Here is a 23,481-nt window from a genome sequence, read left to right on the forward strand (position 1 = left end):
ATGAGATTTAATAGGGCACCAACAACATAGGGTAACATCTAATGGTTACTATGTATGACATTGTTTGAAACATACCAAGCGTTATTTTATGTTGAGACCTAGATATTTCCAAGCAAGGATCTTCTCACTGACAGAGCGGGTGTGAGTATCTCGTGGACTCGACCCGGCAATGGAGATTTATTGTAATTTCTACATGTAGATTCTACATAATAACATAACTGAAGTTTCAACAAATAGTCTGTCAAAATGTTCTACATTTCCAGGGTTTTAGATAAGTATTAGATTAATAACATCTAAATGGTTTTCAAGAAGAGATCGCTTTAAAGCGATTAGAACGTCTTTGTCTACCCTGTTTTTTTTTTCTTTTCCGAAACTTATTGTATGTACTGATTTGTGATGTTCAATAAAGAGCAGTAGTATTTAATTTTGTTGTATTTAATTTGTCAATCAATAAACATCCTTGCTTCGTCAACTGTTCACAATTATCTGTCGTGTTGTGTCGTGACGCATCAGAGCGGTATCGGTTTCGTACATTTTATAATGGTTGCGTTTATATTTATCTGATGCAGTGTGTTGTGACGGCTTGTGTAATGTCGCATCACGCGCATATAGAGAGAGAGAGACAGAGAACATCACGAGCCAACACGACAGATAAATGTGAACCGGGCTTAAGCGTTTGGTTTCTGTTGACTAGGTAATGATTCAATTCAATAATGCAGGTGGTAGGAACTTGTGCAAGGTCCGCCCGGATTGCTACCACCATCTTGCTCGCTAATCCTGCCGTGAAGCAGCAGTGCTTGCACTGTTGTGTTTCGGCGTGGAGAGTAAGACAGCCGGTGAAATTACTGGTACTTGAGGTATCCCATCTTAGGCGTCTGGTGTTGCAGATGTTTATGGGCGGTGGTGTTCTGATCTCTTACCATCAGAAGACCCACTTGCTCGTTTGCCATCCAGCCGAATAAAAAAAACAGTCAAGTCAAGTATATGCTTATTGTAGAAATGTCCATCCTCTCGTAGAACGTAGATTAATGTGACTTTTTTAAATGTTGTTTTGTGTCTAATTTAGTACTATGCATGGAAGGATAAAGCAATTAAACGAAATTTAAGACTTGTTTAAGACCTTAACATGAAAACAATTAATTAATTCTACTACTTTTATTATTATTTTATCATTTTCTCTCTGTGTACCTGTTTTCTGTTTCGCTTATCTACTATTTGTGGTGTACAAAAAGAGTCATTGTATTGTGTGTTGTACTCGAAACTTTAAAACAAAGTTAAGAAATGTTTTATTCCTAAGTACGAATGTGTTTTTTTTTTTTTTTCCGAAATAATAAAAAAGAAAAAAAAATGTCCAAACATAGTCATCCCATGCATTTTATAAAGCTTTCCAGTTTTCGGTTACAATAGCTTTTGTGTTTATCTGTTACAAACAAAAACAATCAAAATCGTTTTTCTTTATAACAAGTTACAATACAATACAATGATTCTTTATTATACACCAGAAATAGCAAGCGATACAGAAAACAAATACAAAGAGAAAATTACAAGGTAAGCAATAGGCGGCCTCATCGCTTAAGAGCGATCTCTTCCAGGCAACCTTTTTTACAGAAAGAACGAAGGACTAGTTTACAGCAGGTGGTGCATCAAAAGTAAAAGAATTTGAAACAAAAAAACATCTACAAATACAAACAATATTATATCGTACATAAAATACACGACTAAAATAAATATGGGCAGTGTGATAAACAGCAACAAATAAATAAATAAATTATCAAAAAGCTAATTATTACAAGATGACAGATAGTGCTCCTTAAGCATAGATTTAAATCCGTGGTTTAAATAGTGACAAACATCTTGCGCGTCCTAAGTCAATCGATAAGGAATTCCACAACCGAATAGCCTGGACAGTATATAAGAATATACATAGAATTTGGAGTTGGATAGTTATTTTATTATAAGAGGAAGAAAAACGAGCAAGCGAATCATATGATGGGAAATGATCATCAGATCATCACCACCACTAAAGGCACTGGTCTGTAGTTGCTGGTCTTTAAAGGAAATATAAACCTTTAGAAAAAAAACTTAAACCTACTTTAGATTAGGTTATTAGAAGAATAGGAATCGTTAAATAATTAATCAAACCATTTCCTCAGCTCAGCTCAAGCGTCTAAACTTAATGGTTATTTATTCTGCTACTTAATGTTTTTAAATGATGAGTTTGTCTCCTGAAGGTGGGTGTTTACGACGCCACTTCGGCGTAATTACGCCGGTTACGGTTAGTGCAGTTTGGGAAAGGTTCCGCCTGCTTTACTGGCGTAACGGGCCATAAGGCGTACTTTATGATTACAAGACACCCTTGGATTTGTGAAATAATTAACTTGGTTAAAAACCGCGCGGGCGCAACTGGTGTTTTAAAATTGAGATAATAAGTTAGTGATGTAACAAATTATAATTGATCCGTCGGTTACATTATCAGGAAATATCGGAAACGTATTTTTTCATGCACAAAAAACTTATGAAGTTACTAGCTTTTTCCTGCGGCTTTTCCCGCGTGGAATTCGGTTTTCGCGAGCTGTTCCCTCGGGAATTATGCATTTTTCCGGGATAAAAAGTAGCCTGTCACTCTCAGGACCATAAACTATCTCTGTACCAATTTTTTTTTTAAGAGTGTAGGTAATAGTTTATTGGATATCCTAGATGCAGCATTAGCTCATCGAGTTGCTACCATTGCATTGTATGCAGAATCAAATACTGATCAAAACACATCCAAACACGACATAATGAGCTGATAATATTATTATTATGTGCTATTATTTTTTAAAGAATGTACTAGTGTGCTGAATATCCTGGCTGCAGCATCAGCTCATCGCACCATCAGCTCACCATTGCATTGTATGTAGAATCAAATACTTATCAAAACGAATCCAAACACGATATATCTGCTATGGGTTTATCAAGAGTGTACCTACTAGTGTTCTGGATATCCTGGCTGCAGCATCAAACACACACACTTTCGCATTTATAATAATTATTAGTATAGATAGCCGGTTAAAGTTCCACGTGTCGGCACGCCCGTAACGTCACCCCATGCTACAATTTGGTCCACGCTTACGAACTCAAAAAAAAAAAACTAATGGTAATATAGCCAATTTGAAAGGAACATCAGATCGGTAACAAATTTGAACAGAAATCGCCATGACATCCAGATAAACAACAAACTATCACAGTTCAGTAGGCTGTACGAATTACCTCGTAATAGTAAATAATTAGTGAATCACCAACATATCAGCCGTAAGACGTCCACTGTTGGACATACCTCCACAGACTCCAGTGGCTTCAGTTTGAAGCAGCCTGCTTCCTATTTAAACCCGTGGCTTTGACCAGGTCATTTGTCTATCTCGTCTCGTTGATGAACGTTCTAAGTTACTTGCTGATCCACGTTCTCTCCATTTGAGAACTTTAAGATTAGATCAAGTTCAATATGAGATACCCATACATTATTAGCATAGAACCATGCACTGCGCGTGTCTCAGCTCGCGCTTGGCCCGTTTTTTATGTTGTAATTAAAAAAAAACAACGAAAGATTAACAGATGAATTACAATGAATATTTAGGTTTAATCATCGATTCCCTGAAATACGGATTGATAGAAAATATCAAACCTGTGGAAAAGCATCATAAATAATCGAGAGAAGGCATTATTAATTCCCAAAAACGTCTGTAATGCTGGAGTCTACGATAAAAATAATAATAATATGGCATCATCAAAGATTTCTCTCACAATGGAAAGAAATGATGAGAGCTTGTCAATAGATCCAACAGATATTATACCTTTTCGTAAAGATAAATATAGGTTTAAGCAATATTGCTGAATATTCATCGGATCACAAAATAACGCGATGTTTATCCTCCTATGTAAATATTTTCTTTAAGAAGGTATAATAAAAGTAGTATTAAAACAGATACATAAGCAAAGCCTGGAAAGCCTGTGTTTTTTATGAATTCAGGTTTTTCTCTTGACTTCATCTAGAATAAAGAGAAGAATAAAAGAATTTATTCGAAATATAACAATGTTACAATAAAGGTCTCAGCGGGCTCCACACTAGACTCTGGGCCTGTACAGTGGAGACCAGAGACAATTTACAATTTATAGCATTTATTATTAACTGGAGATACTTAATTAACTTTATCGAAAACCACTGCGCAGCAATATTCCATTCCTTTTTGTACCCCGCTAATGCTATTTATCGTCATTATCACCACATTAGCCCGACATAGGCTTCCCCCTGTGTGGAACAGCTGGAGGTATAATCTCCAGTTGCTTCGGTTGGAAGCGGTCTACATCCAAAGTGAACCCGTGTCTTAAACCTGGTCATCCGTCTATCTCGTTGGTGGATGTTGACTGGTTGCTGCTCTTGCCGAAGTTGCTATTTTAACTAAATGCTATTCTGTTTTATTTATTACATAAAATATAAGTGGCTTCATCTTCAGTGTTTCTCATTGAGCGAGCGAAGCATTTCCATCTTAGTTAAGGCAAAAGTCTAATACCTATTGTCTTTTTAAAGGATTGCGAACTGTTCTTTCTCTTCAGGTCCCATTTATCATCCGATTTTTGTAAAATTTTGCAAGTACATTTTGTTACTAATTAACTACTACTACGGTACTAGGCAACGGGTAAACGTACTTGACGACTTGATGGCTAAGTTGTTAGAGAACCTTACTACGAAGCTGAGGTTCCGGGATCGATTCCCGGCTGGGGCAGATATTTGTATGAATAGTACGAATGTTTGTTCTCGGGTCTTGGATGTTAAATATGTATTTAAGTATGTATTTATCTATATTTAAGTAACTATGTACAAGTTTTGCTTAGTTTGGGACTAGGTCAATTGGTGTAAAGTGTCCCATGATATTTATTATTATTTATTTATTTTAATAAATAGGTAACTACATACATATTAAACATTCAATATTCGAGAATTTCGTATTTTTCATACAAATGTCTGCCTCGACCGAGGATCGAATCCGGGACCTCAAGCATCGTAATCAGGTTCTCTAACTACTGAGCTATCTGGTCATCGTCGCAATTTATAAGTAGATATTGTTTAAAACTATTCGTTTAATCGGTAAAAATAATTAGCGGGCTCCATTTTTATTGAGCTAATAATCATTCAATGTTTTAGACTATCGCGGCCATTACTAATTTTACGAGTATGATTTGAATGTTGGTTTTGTTTTGTTCGTGATCATGGCGAATGCAACTGTGCCGAAATATCGAGCTTTTCTAAAATCAAGGTAGGTACGTGGAACAATACCCGAATTCAATGATTCTTATCGTTTTTTTTTAACAACTGTCAGCGAACAGAAAAGTAATCAAATTTTCACTTCTCATGCTCGTAAAGTTCGTGTTTATGCTGGGTCTAGGCTATACTTTTATGTTCTAGTGCATAAAGTAAAATCTTCGTCTAAGACCAAGGCAATTAGGTGTAAACAGCCACAAACAAAGAATCAATCGAATCAATCAATATAGATCAATAAATAATTCATCCCAGCCTATATACTACTATTATAAAATATAATTATATAGTAGCCTATTGCTTACCTTGTAATTTTCTCTCCGTGTATCTGTTTTCTGTATCGCTTACTATTTCTGTTTTACAATAAAAAATATTTGTATTGTATTGTATTTGCATGAGCAATAAAAGTTACATAGTAAGTGAACAATTGTTTCCACTGTTGCTATTTAATTTCCTCGCCATTGAAGTGAAAAGCAGAGTGTAAAACTCCAGCATTAAACCCATTTTCCCCTCGACGTGTCTATCCACTTGACTACATGAACACCTCGGGTAAAATGGCTCGTTTTATGCTCTTGTTGTACAATCTACTATTGTTTGTCGGCAGTGTTGACGGAAGAGCCTCGGTTTTCGGAGCCCATCCCGAACGTGACGGTGGCTTTAGGACGCGATGCTAGTCTGCCTTGCGTCGTGGAGCACCTCGGGACCTATAAGGTGAGTTTCCTTGACAACATCATCATCATATCAGCCATAGGGCGTGCTAAAGAGGACCATGAAAAGACCAAGAATAGTGCCGTCTCAGTGGGAGAACGAGGCCGCTAACCGACAGGAGTGGAGAGCTAAGGTGAAGGCTAAAGTCCACGACTTTGAACTGAGACGTCGCTGTCACCTAGATACCAAGCGCGATAATCTACAAACCCGACCATCTGCGGCAATCCCCGCACTGTGTGAGGATCTTCTCTAAGAAGATTGGCTACATAAGCCACTTGCGAGCGCATGAGCGACACCAACGAAGTTGAAGTTGTTGCCATGGCCAAAACTTGCCGGATCAGATTATCATCAGCCGTAGGACGCCTGTTGAAGGCCTTCCCCATGGACCTCCAGTTGCTTCAAAGAGGTCTGCATCCACCGTGAACCCACTGATTATCCAGGTCATCCGTCGTTGGTGAACGTCTTACGCTGCGCTTGCGGATCCACGGTCTCCATTTGAGAACTCGGCCCCAACAGTAACGCGTGCTCCGTGCTATATGGCCTGCCCATAGCCACTTTAACGAGCTACTTCGCTTTGCTATGTCGATGATTTTGTTCTTATAAGTATCTCCTGAAGTGGCAGTGGGCGGGGCACATTGCTCGCAGGACTGATGGCCGATGAGGTCAAAAGGTTCTCGAATGGCGTCCGCGGACCGAGAGACGAGCTGTCGGTAGGCCTCCAACAAGGGATAAGATCGCGGGATCGCGGTGGATCCGAAAAGCACAAGACCGGTCTGAATGGAGAGCCTTGGGGGAGGCCTATGTCCAGCAGTTGACGTCTTTCGGCTGACATGATAAAGTATCTCCTCGTACATAGAGCTAGACGAATATACAGACCGAAATTCATGATCTAACTAAGGTTCCTTTTTAAACCGACGCAAAAAGAGTCTGTCTGTCTGTTTATGGCATCGAAGCTCTCAAATAAGTAGGACGATTACGATGCGGTTTTTTACGTGTTATTAGCTTAGGTGGTTGGTTATTAACATTGTTTCTATAAAATTGGTTCAGTTGTTTTTGAGTTATCGAACTACGAAATGACAATGTCGGGGATTTTCCAATTTTTTACAGTGCTTCCATTCTAGCATGGTGCGGGTGACACTTGATGTACCGTTTCGTTTTACTCAACAAAAGTTACTGCGGTCTAAATATATGGAAGTAATTTTCAGTTGTATCCTGAATACGGCTGGCGTAAAATATTTGAACATACAAAATATTATGTTGTACAAAATAAATAAATTACACCTTTCAGATTTTTATAATCAAGTAATGAAATTCAAAGCACAATTAAGTGAAGAAACGTAATATGCAATGCGACAATGTAATGTATCATTTGGTGATGGGACCTAATTGATCTTGAATTATATGGGTACCTACTCATTAATTAGTAAGTAACGAACATTCTTGTTAATTCCGTTTAGCCTTACTTAAGTGGCAAATAATATTCCTATCTAGAATTTCACTAATCATCATGTCAGCCGAAAGACGTCCACTGCTAGACATAGGCCTCCCCCAAAACCTCAATCGACTCAAGTTTCGACACTTTCACTCTCTAGTCTGTGATATTGACAGGCTGTCACCACACCATGCTAGAATGAAAGCACTGTAAGTTGATAAGGTTAGTTTATAAGTAGTTCTTTTCAGAATAACTCCCCAACTAGTGAATCTTGGCAGTCAGCTCCGTAACCTCTTAACCCTTCGTATGCAGGAACTAAAAAATGTACTAAGTAAGTCTCATGTTTTAATAAACGCTTTTTTTTAATGAGCAGTTTAAATAAATAAAAAAAAGCGTTCGTAAATCTGATGCAGGTCCACGTTTAAGCATAGTAAGGGTTAATCTCTTGATGAACTTTATAACAAAAAATATTATTATTCTACGTTTTAACAAATCGTTCTCGAAATAACATACGGGAAGCTGTAGGAGCTTAATAAACGTGCAAAGTTTGTATGGTCCACAAAACAATTAAAAACATTTACATTTAGGCTTCACCACGAGTTTTATGGAAAATCCCCTCTTATGATTGCGAAAGTTTCGATGTTTGTTTGATAAACGCGCCTTAACGGTCGAGCAAATTAGAATGAAATTTTATGTATAGCTAGGCAATGATCTTGGCTTGTATTCGATCGAGCAGCACTAAAATAATACTCCTGATCAGGGAATCATAATACTATACAATACAATAACTCTTTATTGCACACCAACACAGAGCAGTACAGAAAAAAACAGGTATATACTTAGAGATTTTCTAAGGTAAGCAATTGGCATAATGAACGAAAAAGGAAATTTCCTTGTGGCGGTTTTTAGTTATGTTTAATTTAAATTGGTTAGGATGTTTTTGAGATATTCAACTTTGAAATGACAATGTTTTTTCACCTTTTCTTAACCCCCGACGCAAAATGAGGGGTGTTATAAGTTTGACCGCTATGTTTGTCTCTGTGTGTTTGTGTGTGTGGCACCGTAGCTTTTAAAAGGGGGGGGTGGGCAATTTCAATGCGGATTTTTAAGTTCGTTCGTTACATGACCAAGGAAATAATTTTCTAAGCTTATATTGTCATGTGCTCACAAAATAACCGAAAAACGTGTTCTGAACACAAGTACAGTACACGCAAATAATGCTTTCTGTCCTCTTTGCTCCCCTTGTGGAAGGCATACTACATTTCTTTGACGTCACGTCAGCATGAAAGCGACTACAATTGTCACCTTTTATACAGGTACCTACTTAATACTCGTATTAGGCGCGCTAGCAACTATTCAAAGTCAAAGTCAAAGTCAAAATATCTTTATTCAATTTGGGCTATAACAAGCACTTATGAATGTCAAAAAAAATCTACCGCCGGTTCGGAAAAACCTCTGTTGAGAAGAATCCGGCAAGAAACTAACGAGGTATATATTTTTGAAACAGATTTACAATATATTAATAATATCTATACATCACAAGTATTTAACACAACTTTATTTTTAACACAGTAGGTTCGCTATTTGAAGGGATCGCTAATGCGGATCGGAATTATTTCCAAATATCCCTGTCCATGATATAATCATTAACTTTATAATACGCCTTAGATATAAATGTTTCTTGACAATAGATCTAAATTTTGTATCTGTTTCATTTATAATATTTTTTGGAATTTTATTATAAAAACGTATGCAATTTCCCAGAAACGACTTTTTGGTTTTAGCCAGTCTGTAAGATGGAACTTTAAGCTTCCCTGTGTTTCTAGTAGCCTTTGGCTTATCGACGTTAGTGGGAAAATCACATATGTTCTTCCTAACATATTACATGATTATTTCAAAAACATAAACTCCTTTAATTGAAAGAAATAAAGAAAATAATTTATTTACAGCAGCAGTACATGCAGGTTAGAAAAAATACGTACTTAGTTGCCGTACAATTGCTTACCTTGTATTTTTTCTTCGGAGCTACCAAAATAGTCAAAAATATCGGAACATGTATAGTCTACCAAGAAATTGGAAATAATTCCGATCCGCATTAGCGATCCCTTCAAATAGCGAACCTACTGTGTTAAAAATGAAGTTGTGTTAAATACTTGTGATGTACACGTATCATTTAATAATATTGTAAATCTGTTTAAAAAATATATATATATACCTCGTTGAGTTTCTTGCCGGATTCTTCTCAACAGAGGTTTTTCCGAACCGGTGGAAGATTTTTTTTTGACGTTCATAAGTGCTTGTTGTGGCCTAAATTGAATAAAGATATTTTGACTTTGGATTTGACTTTGACCTTGATTGGTTTACCGCCCTAAGATTTAATGTCATTTGTAGCGCTTAAAAAATCATAGCCTGTTTTCACTCATATTTATTGTTTTATCATTGCTGAAGTAGGAACTATGATTAAAATTGGTAAAGCATTTTCTTGGTCGACCATACTCGATTTTCAAGGATTAATGTCAATGTTCCGATATTTTTGATCACTTTGGGTGCTCGGAAATATCTGATGGCCACTGTATTTACTTAATTTCTGATTCTTTAAATATCTTTTGCACAATAAAGAGTCATTGTAATGTATTTTACAATTGAAGGAACCCTAAAAATCATCGAGTCCGTCCGAACACTTCCATTCACAGAAATGGAATTTTAAAATAGAAGAAAAGCACCAATTCCTACCTCAACACGTTCACTGCTGACCGTATAGCGAATGGCCCCCCGGGAAATCTGCAGCCGACGGGTTATTCTCCCCTACGCTTGTACTTACAAATTAACCCCTTTTAACCCGCCGCGTAAACGCCCCGTATTAATGTTACGGCTCGGTTTAACATAAGCTTCATTGTTTTTATTTTTAGTACGCGGACAACTTTTGGGATTAAAAACGGGTCTAAGTTTGTGTGTGTTATCCTGGGCGCTTTTACGGTTGCGGTCGCCGTGCGTTCCCATTGAAATGTTCTAAGCCATTCGGACTAAATGTAGCTTGCCTTAACCCTTCGAATGCTTAGGCACGGATCCGTGCAAAAGGCCATCTTTTCCATTTTTTAGTTGGTATTATACTTAACGGAGAGTCAAAATCCACCTACCACAAATTACATTATAAAATATAAACTAGCTTTTACCCGCAGCTTCATCCGCGTGGAATTCGGTTATAGCGCGCGAACACCTAAGGTTTCCATATTTGAGTACTATGTGTACTTTAATTTTTCAAAAAACTTATATTAAAAAAAAAACTTTCATTAAAAGGTAGGTAGTCTTTTATTTCTACACTGCTTTCGTTACAGGCTCCCATTCCTCGAGCAAATGCTTCTGCAATAAAAGTTATCGCGGGAGCTCATTGTCAAATTGGATTTCCTTGGAAATTATAGATATTTCCACAGTAACATTCGTGTTATCTTTCGTTATCAATGGAAAAGGAACGTGGGAGTCGAGTAAACAGTTCTAATTTCTACTTTACTAAGAACTCCTAGTTCTAATTGTAAGACTAGGAATGTCTTCACCTACGTATTTATGCTCGAGGTATACTAGACATATTTGTACGTAATTTAATACTAGCTTTTGCCCGCGGCTTCGCCCGCGTGGAATTCGGTTATCGCGCGCTGTTCCCTCGGAAACTGTGGGTTTTTCCGGGATAAAAAGTAGCCTAAGTCACACTCTGGCCCATAAACTATCTCTATGGCAAAAATCACGTCGAAATGAAGCGACGGACGAACGTACAAACACACAAACACACTTTTGCATTTATAATATTAGTATGGATATGGATTACTGAAGCTCTCGCAAGACAAAAAGAAACAAAAATATTTGCCTAAGCTGAAACATCGCACTCGCGCTTTACACTCGCTTGGTCAAAAAGTGCGATTACCGAAGTTTGAAAATAAAAAAATACTTTAAACAATAAACAGTCTTTTTTTAATGCGCATAATTATTTTAAAGCGTAAAACTCCTCGTTAACAAGATGTCCCTGTGTCGGGCAAATGAAATATGTGTTTACACAATTAAAACCTGAAACGATCATTTTGGTACGTAATAATTTTAAATGGCCGAGTTCAAATAGCTCAATCAAACTTAACAATCAATTAAGCTTTTAAAACTACTTCTGACAATTAAACAACCCGTTAACAATAATCACCTTATCAACAAGACTAATTGAATACTTTGAGATTTCATAGACGCTCTTAAATTACACATTTTATTACGGCTGTACGTTTAATTATGGCATAAAATATGGCAGGGAATTAATAAACATCATTCAAGGAATTAATGCAGTAATTTCCGAGAAACGGGCTAATTAAGAGCGAGACTTGTATATGGACGATGTCTTGATTGGGAGGGTGCTGTTGGTTTCTTCATCAATGTATACTTAAGTAGATGTTATTTACACGTGCCAAATCGTTATTCCTTCAATTGGGTATTATTGGGATTTTGAAAGAAATAAAATATTTATTCGTGACAACACTGAAAAATTGGACATACCACGAAATGGTTCCAAATTGGCAAACTGCCGGTCTTGCGAACGGCACAATTTTCAGACTCCAAAAAAAAAACACAAAACATTACAACACTAATTTGTAATTGTTATTACACAGTTGTGTAATAGTTAGGCATAGGACAGTCTTCTTTACCCTCGTAGATTAGATTTAAATATTGTTTGTTTTTAATTATCAATACGCTTGTTCAATTAAATCTAAGATTTTTTAAACAAAATAAATTTGTCTTACCGTCATGAATTTTAGCAGTTGAATAAGGGTCCACGGAAAGAACATGCCTAATCACCTTATTTAAAATTGAGATTTAAATCTCATAATGTAGAGCTCGCAAAGTAACCATTGAATTTAATCTGAAAGCAATAAAAAATATATATTTTGAACTTTTTAATAAATGGTAAACTAATGGTAATGGAACTTGTGTTTTTTGTACTGCTTACTGTGTTGGTATGCAATAAAGAGTTGTTGTATTGTAACCATAGTAATTTTTCGTGATGACTATCTTTCAAACCGCTTTAACTCAAAAAGTTGCTATGGCGACTAGACACGTTCTTTCCGTGGACCCTTCAGTCGGAATCCAGGGCATTGGTTGTGGGAGTGTGAAGAAATGAAACTATAAATCCCATTTTTTTTTCAATGCTAAAGTTTTGTATTATGTCTTATTTTAAAATTTACCTATGTGACGAATGTTGCTCAAATAAAAAAAAAACTTCTTTTTTGAAAAATTAAGAACACGCAATAAATACTTTGAATTTAAACGTTACATCGATCAATTCATTTTCGACTCTGCCTTGCTTAACACATAAACAAATCATCACTAGGTACTTTAAAAAAAACTCGTACTTCAAAATTGATAATTTTTCAGAGTGAACTTTATGAAGGTTAAATTTTGTTGACATATTGATTTTAGATACGAGATCTTTTCAAAGTAATGACAAAATTCATAACTAACAGAGTAACAATCACAACAAAGCTATCCTTCAAAAATATTGATCAAACAACAGCGATATATTTAACGAGTGGAACTATACCTTGTTAACGACATAGATTGAAATACAAACACATGTGTTGTTTGTTGTTTATACAACAAATATTGAGGCTCTACAATGTTGATAGAGGCCAAAGGATCAGCTAAAAGAGGGTTTAGTTTCCAGCTTGTTTAGAAAATTATATTAAAAGTGACGAGGGGAGTTGAAGACTGGAATGGAATTGATTATTTTCAAGGTCCCGTGCCTCAGCTGGCAAAAACAGTGTCCTTATAGGATCACTTTTTTGTCCGTCCGTCCGTCTGTCAAGACTCATTTTCTCAGGAACGTATAAAAGGTACAGTCGAATCATTATTGTATCCTGACCCACCGTAGAACGTTCTCACGGTAAGTAACATATTATTTCCCTTGTCAAGCAATGCGATGTGACTGTACCTTTTTCTAAAAAACCGGCCAAGAGCGTGTCGGACACGCATGAAATAGGGTTCCGTAGCCATTACGAAAACATTAAGTAATATTTTTCTAAGGATTTCGTATTTTATACGGAATGTTCCTAGTTTAGGTATATTTTATACCTTAGGCTGCTATTTACTCTTACTACATATAATAGTTTTCAAGAAACTTTTTGATATTTTTACTACATCCCTGACTTTTTTCCTAAAATTTCCACCACCGGTTTAGATTTTACGGGGGGGGGGGACGCTCATTAAATGAAAATTTGCTCTTTAAAGTTGAATATTTATAATTATATGAGAATCCTTAGAAAAATATTACTTAATGTTTTCGTAATGGCTACGGAACCCTATTTTGGGCGTGTCCGACACGCTCTTGGCCGGTTTTTATCGCATGCTCTCCACACCGCTGCTTAAAATACGGAATCTCAGTCACGTGCCGTAAACGTCAGGACTTTACCGGACAAAAGTCGTGACGTTTACGGCACGTCACTGTGATTCCGCACCGTTTGCGTATTTTAAGCAGCGGTGTGGAAAGCACGCAAAAAAAACGGGGCGACGAAATTTAGATCTAATTGAAATTGAATGAGGATTCAAGCTTAATTGCATCATTCACTCGGCTCAAAGGAACCAAATTGTGTCCATCAGTTAGCTCATTTAAACTTACCGTGTAAATTCCAGCAAGAACACGTCGTGTTTCGTGCCAGGTTTAAATTAGTTTTATTTTACTGAGCAGCAAAGAAAAAGCTAATTGCTGGCAGCTTGTGCATCAGTTGCGTTAGATTACAATCGTTGAAAGCGCTTCTTGAAGGTATTTACTTAAACAGAATTCTTTGTTCTTCAGAACTTTCTTGCCACGATGACTTAAATAGAACAAAATAATCATTTATTTCATACTTAGTTACTTGTCTTAGCTGGCTCGGTTACGATTTTCAAAAAGAAGGTCTCTAAGCAGCTCTTCACATTTTTCAGCTCCATTTCATAAAAAATATCTCTTATTATGGTTACATTAAATACCTACTGTTAAAATGCCGATGTTCAAAATATCGAAAATTAAAATATTTATTTTATCACAATATCGAAAGTTGTTATACCTACGATAAAATGTCTAAGATTGAAATGTCACTTTCTAGTGTAATCTATATCTGTGATCCCACTGCTGGGCACAGGCGTAGTTACCAAAAGGGCCCAGTGCGGATTGAGAACTTCACATAGGTACGCCATTCAATTGCTTCGCAGGTTTGAAAACGTTTTCGATATTTCCTTCACCTTAAAGCTCGTGATCAATTTGAAATGCAATTTTTCACATCAATTTCGAAAAACTCAGATGTGTGAGCCCGGACTTGAATTCACAATCCTCTGCTTGAGAGACTTCCATAGTTTATAGCACAGCGACAATACTACCCGAACCACCTACATATCCTGCAGGGCTACTACGAAACTTGTAACTCGAAGTTCGTGTCGTGCGGTCCCTCTCACTCTCGTATTAAATAGTATAAGTGTCAGACTACTACCCGAACCCGAACTACTAACCGAACCACCTACATAGTTCCTGAAGGGCTACTACGAAACTTGCAACTCGAAGTTCGTGTCGTGCGGTTCTTCTCGCTCTCGTATTAAATAGTATAAGTGTCAGACTACTACCCGAACCCGAACTACTACCCGAACCACCTACATAGTTCCTGCAGGGCTACTACGAAACTTGCAACTCGAAGTTCGTGTCGTGCGGTCCCTCTCGCTCTCGTATTAAATAGTATAAGTGGCAGACTACTACCCGAACCCGAACTACTACCCAAACCACCTACATAGTTCCTGCAGGGCTACTACGAAACTTGTAACTCGAAGTTCGTGTCGTGCGGTCCCTCTCGCTCTCGTATTAAATAGTATAAGTGTCAGACTACTACCCGAACCCGAACTACTACCCGAACCACCTACATAGTTCCTGCAGGGCTACTACGAAACTTGTAACTCGAAGTTCGTGTCGTGCGGTCCCTCTCGCTCTCGTATTAAATAGTATAAGTGTCAGACTACTACCCGAACCCGAACTACTACCCGAACCACCTACATAGTTCCTGCAGGGCTACTACGAACACGACACGAACTTCGAATTTCGAGTAGTAGCCCTGCTGCTCGCCGCTCACTGATTTCTATTTAGTTTTTAGCGCTACTCGCTTCTCGTTCGTCGTAACCGGTGGGGCAAGTGCCTTAAGGGCAAAGGGTACTTGCATTGTAACAATTAATTTATTCATGAGTGTGCCAGGTACTAATTAATTAGTATATTTTACGGGGCTATTACCTAGACACTGCCTCTCGTAAATATGTAAAGAGTTAAGAAACCTTGTAAATTGTTAGGGGCAAGCGTTAAGGATGGCGGCGTTATATCAAAGGGGTTTAAATGTAAAGTGAGGCATTTTTGAGACGAATCAGAGTTTGGTATTTTGAATAATAGTTAAGCTGAGGCTATTGGATCTTTGGTCAGCGTTTCATATGTGAAAAGTAACAAATGGAACCTTTTTAAGATTGGTTTTTTGGAATCTTTTTGTATTTTTATTTCAATTCCAAATTTTTACTTTTACGGTCATCCCGTAAAACCGAAATTGAAAATATAACTGAAATATAGATGCACAGAAAAAACAGAAAAATAAGACCATCACTGGGAATCGAACCCAGGTCCTCGGTAATCCGTACCGCGTGCTATAACGCTACACCACTGATGGTCCTTTGGAACCTTTTTGTCGACACTTTGCTGTCGGTCCGTCAGAATATAGCTGTAAGTTACATTATGTATAATTCTATTGCCAATATAAAATTTAAAATACTTAAATAAAAAAATAAATTAATTAAAAATCAACGGGTTATAAAATACCACTACAGAGTGACCATATAATGTTTTTTATTGTTTTTTAAGGAGAAAATAAATTATAAGAAACCAATTTTTCCAAATTGGATTTATAAGTATGCGTGTGTTTAGTACCAGCATATTTTAACAAATGAAGATCTTTCCTGTTTTAATATAAATCCAGCACATCATATTAGAAATAAACAAACACAGGAAAAAAAGCAAATATCTTGAAATAGTTTAAAATTTTATGCGGTGTAAAAAATAACAACGCCATTTTTTTTAATTCCTGGCTTCAAATTAAATAAAACCTGTATTTTTACACTTCTGCCATGCACAAACATTATAAATAACTTAGAGCACAGCATAATTCGAAATCGATTTAACGGAGGGAAATAAAGATGGCGTTATAAGCACCCGCCGGGACGGAGGTGACCCGACCTTTATCAAATTTACTTCAGCTCCGTCCGAATCGATTGAGATTTACAATGTAAACGGATTATATTCCTTTTTACCAAGTGATACCGGGGCCTAATGGTATACTTATGAATATGAGAGTTTAAATGGACGTTTGGGTATGAATGTATGTAATTTCATGTTCATCATTATTTTCTTCCTATCCTCGTGAGTGCGCGTACTTTAAAAACAAATTCGTACTAAAAATTACGGCTGAATGTAGTTTATGAGGCACAAATTATTCATTGAATAAGAATATTTAGAATGTTGAAATAATATCCAAAATAACAAAGATGGTTAGCCAACGTCTAGGTTTTAAGTCCTATATCTGTTAAAAAAAAGTTAGGACTCAGGAGGCGATACGTGTGGGCCATTTTGATGGATTAAATATTCATGTGTGACTCTGAAACTGTAACGCAGAAAGATAAGGAACAATGTTATTGATTTTAGCGACAAGGAAAACTGCATTCATAGATTTAAAAAACAAGTCACACTCAGTTCGGGAATCTAACCCTGCAGTGGCGTAGCTAGGTGGAAATGTGCCTCGGTGCATAGAGAAAGAATCGGGCCCTCACCGCCTCTTTCCAAGTAGCATGAACTTATATTGGCCTTCCAAGATTTTTTTTATGCTCCTCTTTTTCCAAAGCCTAGGTTAGAGGGCCCCCTGAGCTCCGCGGCCCTGGAGCACTGCACCATCTGGTCATACGATAGCTATCGCTCGCTTGGCTCGCACGTTGTGGTTTGTGATCTCAAATTATACCTAACATTCCTCTACGCTTCGCTCGTCATCGCACCTAATTTTCAGAAACATTCACAAAATCTTTTTGACGTTCCATCTGGTGAATTAAGTAGTTGTCTAAGTTGGTTCATCATCATCTCAGCTGTAGGACGTCCACTGTTGGACACAGGCCTCCCCCATAGACCTCCAGTTGCTTCGATTGGCAACGGCTTGCATCCACCGTGAACCCGCGGCTTTAACCAGGTCATCCGTCCATCTCGTTGGTGGACGTCCTACGCTGCGCTTGCCGCGTCGGTTATACGGATGGAATAAGCTGTCAAATGCATATTTTGCTGTTTCAGCTTTATCACTGATTTATTAATTTTTCAACCGTTTACAATACCATCAAAAACTGAATACAAAAAAAAATTATCTTTATCAAACCTGAGATTAATAAAAGAAAAGAAACAGTCGGACCAACATACGATAGCATTTTTGCTGAAACGCTTCGCTCGCGCTTCGTTAGTTAATCGCTACCATTACTTGCGTAAATTTATTCATCTCTTTAATCAATTTTAATCAAAACTTCTTGAAAAACCGCACGAAACTCAGCAGTTCTAATTTTGTAACTTTATGAAGCCTCATCAAATTAATAATATTAAGTTCACGCTCGCAATGTAAGTTACGAAACCACAACACCTTGAGTTGAAACTTAATCTATAGGGAACCCGTGACGTCTGCCAAGAGCTAGCTTAGGGAAGATATCTAGTTCCTAAATTCGATTTCACACCGTGATATTGTAGATGAACAAAGTTATAATTAAGTCTTTAAGATTTATGAGCGTGCGCCCTTAAGGTATTGCGTAAAGTAATAGTCGGTACCGTAGGAGCAAGAACAATGATTGTTTTTAGCGTTCTGCAGTTAAATGAAAAAAAAAATGGAAGCGTTCCGGCTCTTTTACTTAATTAGACTGTGACTGAAACAATCGAATTTGGATTGACAAGGGGTTTGAATTCCAGCCTCAGTCATCTAGTTCTGGTTTTTTCAATGTGTTCAATTGTGTGCTCTTTCTCTTCTTTTATATGTGATTACACTCTGGACATCGGTTGAGGATCAGTCCGTAGTGAACCTTCATGACAACTTTCTTGGTGTGATTTCTCTTTGCTCTCCACACCGCAGAGCTAGAGTCCGAGTTTGTAGTTGGCATTAAAAAGCGCCGCTGTCCCTCTCACATCAGGAACCTTAATCGCTTTTTACGATACCCACGGAAGTAGACGGCAGAGATATTGCGGATCATTGATACGCAATGATTCTATTCTCTTTAGCGGTTGTCACTCGAAAATGTACTCTATGTCTGCTACTAACACCGTTGATGGTGAGCCGCTTATAAGTGAACAGCAGCTGGTCAATGAAATTATTCAATAACATAATGATGGAAGAAAGAAAGAAGAAAGAAAAATATTTATTTACAACACCATAAACACAGATGCTGTTAAAAAAGCCGTGGTGGCCTAGTGTTTGACCTATCGCCTCTCAAGCAGACGTGGGTTCGAACCCCGGCTCGCACCTCTGAGTTTTTCGAAATTCATGTGCGGAATTACATTTGAAATTTACCACGAGCTTTGCGGTGAAGGAAAACATCGTGAGGAAACCTGCACAAACCTGCGAAGCGATTCAATGGTGCGTGCGAAGTTCCCAATCCGCAGAACTATGGCCCAAGCCCTTGTTCTGAGAGGAGGCCTGTGCCCAGCAGTGGGACGTATATAGGCTGGGATGATGAAACACAGATGCTGTTATAAGGTCCCGGCTTAGCATGTCGCTGGTTGAAAACCAGCGCTGGTCTTCCACCGGTCTATAGAAGAGTGAAATTTGTAATTGTATGTTATGTATGCAACTTGCGTCTTAACTGTTTCAATCAAGTCGGCTTTACCGTCGTTGTGACAACTTCAATTTCACAAATTCAAAACGACCCGTTTATAACCTGCAAATTTTATAAGCTTTGTAGCAAAGTAAATTTTTACGATGCTTTTGCGACTGCATAAAATAGCAACTGGAATCCGGCCTGTTTTTACGATTGCGACGTTAAAGAGTAACTGTCGCTGCCCGTAAAGTTTTCATTGCGCTGCATTTCGCTAGTTTTTGTTGAGTTGGCGAACATTCAAACTTATCATAGACGCGCGTCACCGCACCACACGGTGGTAACGCGGGCTAAGCGGGCCATGTAGTTGAAATTGCTGCTAAGTATGTGGAGGGAATAAAAAGGGGGCAAAGAGGCTTAGCGGGGCTTTGCGCGACTCCGCAGCGGCAACTTTTCACTTGCTCAGAGTTATGCTTCTTCGTGTTTGTTCACATGCCGTTTGCTCTGATTAAGTGTGGGATTACAAAGTTTATGTCGCCAGATTTTAATGATAGACATTTTGGTTTGGCGAATGTTGCTGTTGTAAATATTGGTGTAAGTGCTTGAGTAGAATAGCAAACAGAGAGAACAAATAGCCTGGTTTGCGCGCTGTTTGCTCTTACCAGGGCTTACAGCTTGATAATTTGCGGATTTTGAAATGTTGTGGTGCTTGAAATTTATTTAACATACGAACTTATTCTATTTTTAAATTTCATAATAATGTTACATAAATAGGTACCTACTTCTCTTTTTTTAAAAATATTTTGTTTACTTGAAAAAACTGTTTATTGCAACCTTTCACGCGTTCTTCATCCTCCTCTGTATAATAATTTTAGCATTGAATAGTATCGTATAGTATTTCATTACTAAAAAAAATATAGACTAGACATTGTTTTTTCTTTCTTTGCTGTGTAAGACTTGGTCCATAATTAATATATTTGAATAATTTGACGCAGCCTCTACAAATCTGCAAAGCAAAATGGCGTGTATGAAGTTTCCAATCCGCGCTAGGGCCATGTGGGGACAATGGCACAACGCCTCTCAGTCTGAGAGAAAGCTTGTGCTCAGCAGCGGGACGTACAGGATAAGATGATAATACTAACTAACTAACTTGGCCTCCGAAACGAGAGCACGCCGTCTGACCCGATCGTGCGCAGCCTCTTGCCAGTCGTCGACTTGGAGACGTCGCAGATCCGCCTGGACACTGTCCTCCCAGCGATAGGATAGGATATCATGATAATGATGAGAATTAATTGAACAGTTCTCAAAAACGACTTAATTATATTCGATGCAATTGAAGCATCAGACTTGTATCTTGTGTGTGTTTTTAAATTTGTAGCTTCAGAATAACACAAAGACTACTTTTTATCTCAATATGGGGGGAGTTGATATGCGACTGCTAATAAAGACCCGATGTAAATTTGAAAATTTCCGCGGGAACTATCGCAAATTCCCAGAATTCCAATTCAAATGCCAAATCTAACTGTCAATGCGAGTAAAGCCGCAGGTAAAAGCTAGTAGAATTATAAACAACACTTAACAGCAACAATAACGATATTTTGCAGGCCGCTCCGAATTATGCCGAGTGGAGCAATTACATTGCAACTAGTGAATGATAATTTGCATCCCCGAACAGCCGAGCGTTCCGATGCGTCGGTCCCAGTTGGTCGAACATTCGAGACCGTTTAGCCGGTAGTTCGGACACGTTCTCGTCGCCAAAGTTAGCCCCATATTGGGCGCCACTTAAAAGATAAACTTGTTTTTTCTTTAACCGAAAGGGTTTGGATGTTTAGGCGGCTTTTAAAGCGCGTGAAATACTGTATTGTAGCTTGAACAAATAATTTGACATTTAATTTGTTATTGGTGTTGTTTGTGTGAAAAATAAACTTTGAACTAAAAAAAAAAAGGATATTTGACTTTACAAAACCGGTCAAGAGCGTGTCGGACACGCCCGAAATAGGGTATAAATTGCAAACTAACTAATGTTTATGACCGGTTTTTAAAGAAAATAAAAGTCTATCACGAATAATTATTGGAGTAGATACATTAGCTTATATAATAAGAAGTGTTCTATCAGACAACATTTTTAATTTTCATTCAATTTTTATGGAATAATCGAGAAAAACTAACAAAAATGCAACATTGCCAGCTCAGCAGGCATAAACGCTCATAACGTTGTTTGTATAATAATATCCATTTTTCATCCCTACTATATTTTATTATACCGGGTGTGGCCTGTAATACGAGCAAAAAATTAAAACATAGATCGTCCTCGTCAAACTGAACAACATTAGTTCAGCGACTTTTAAAAATAATAGTCTTTGAATTTTCCTTTTTTCATACAAATTAAATACTGCTATCAATGTACGCCATCCTAGAACACAACACGTCACGGTATAAACATCAAGCATTTTGCTTTACATTGCTTCTTCGAATAAACTTAAAAGTGTAATAAAAATTTAAAAAAATATCGGTCCGCCCGGATTGCTACCACCATCTTGCTCGCTAATCCTGCCCTGAAGCAGCAGTGCTTGCACTGTTGTGTTTCGGCGTGGAGAGTAAGACAGTCGGTGAAATTACTGACACTACAGGTTGGCAACGCATCTGCAATACCCCTGGTGTTGCAGATGTTTATGGGCGGTAGTGATCCCTTACCATCAGGAGACCCACTTGCTCGTTTGTCATCCAGTCGAATAAAAATAATAATAATTTATTAATTAATATTATGAATGCGAAAGTAACTCTGTATGTCTGTCTGATACGCTTTCACGTCGAAACCGCTGAACAGATTTTGATGAAATTTGGTATAGAAATAGTCTAAGCTCCAAGGATCAACATAGGATACTTTTTATTCCGGTAGCGATAACCTAGGTCCGCGCAGACGAAGTCGCGGGCATAAGCTAGTAATAAAATATGGCAAACAAAGTGTTATCAAATACCGCATCACAGAATCAAAATCGATCCTATAAGCTACCCACGCTGAAATAGTTCGTAACAATCTCCATTTAGCACAATATCTACCGTAACGCCCTATTAGAGAGGTACTCTATTACAGCGGAACTGGAACGTAAATTATACTACCAGTTAATCATAACTAGGAATTCAAAGCTCGCTACATTGATTTATAACCGACTTTAATTTGGGGTTCGAGCCAGCTGCGATAGATTACTGGTAGTTTTTAAGGTTTGATTAAAAGGATCATCTATGTAATATTTATTGTTTAAACAAGTTCACCTAAAGCCATAGCCATAATATGGTTGGAACATTTTTTCTTTTAATTTTAAATTTACAAACTCTAAAGGTAGTGTTTGACAACAAGAAAATAGTGGGAGGCAAAGTTTTAAAAGCAACTGTCGCTTTTTATTTTAATGATGGAACTGTTAAAACATCACAAAAGAAACTAAAAAAAAAAAAAAAAAATTATAATTTAAGAACCTTTAAAACTATTAACCATAAAGCCTGATCCTAAAACTAAGAAGGCTAAAGTTCAAAGCAAGTAAACTGTGAACCATGATCAAAGATTGTACAAAACTAGACGCAGCCTAAGGCAGTTGTCTCACCGCCGGCGAGGAAACGATTGGCTATCGACTATTTTCTCGCTCAAGAAACGAACAAAAGATATAAGATCCTGTGTGAGTAAAAGAGACACATATATTAATAGTTGATCGCTGGCGGTTCACACTGCCGGCGAGAACTCGCTCTTACATCATTTGTCGCAGCGACAAGAGCTAAGACTCGCTGAGCTATAAAACTAGCTCAGCGATACTCGCTCAGCGCTGTTAGCTTGGCGGCCGCCCGGCTCGAGCGAGTAGAGCGAGTAATCGCCCGTCGTGCTCGAACACTCGCTTTTCACTGCTCGCCCACTCGTTTCTAGTTACTCGCTCTGCTCGCTTCTCGCTCATCGTTGGCAGTGGGACAAGTTCCTAAGTCGAGAAGTGTATAAAATATGCAGCAAGTATTAGCGGCGCAGTGCGGTAGCGATACGGTCCCATCTCTGCGGCTCACCGGATTAATTTAACGCAGTTGTGACTTTGTCAAAGCAAACAACGATGAAATGTACTTCGCTTAGACATGTTTGGTCTTCGGATTAAACTTTAAAGGCGCCTGAGTGCTTATTTTGTTTGACGAGATTTGTTTGATTGCGTTCACCTGCAGACTTCAA

The 23,481-nt window shown here is 37.8% G+C and overlaps 1 protein-coding gene across 1 annotated transcript in view; it reads left to right on the plus strand.

The window, feature by feature from the left end:
* LOC141433734 (lachesin-like) overlaps positions 1 to 23,481 on the plus strand; it is a 113,281-nt gene that overhangs the window by 13,008 nt on the left and 76,792 nt on the right. The window contains exon 6 of the mRNA XM_074095827.1: positions 5,898 to 6,004. Within this exon, the coding sequence (XP_073951928.1) occupies positions 5,898 to 6,004 (107 nt within the window). The remainder of the gene's footprint in view (positions 1 to 5,897; positions 6,005 to 23,481) is intronic.

This window comes from Choristoneura fumiferana, chromosome 12, assembly GCF_025370935.1.
Source record: "Choristoneura fumiferana chromosome 12, NRCan_CFum_1, whole genome shotgun sequence".
Classification (NCBI taxonomy): Eukaryota; Metazoa; Arthropoda; class Insecta; order Lepidoptera; family Tortricidae; genus Choristoneura; species Choristoneura fumiferana.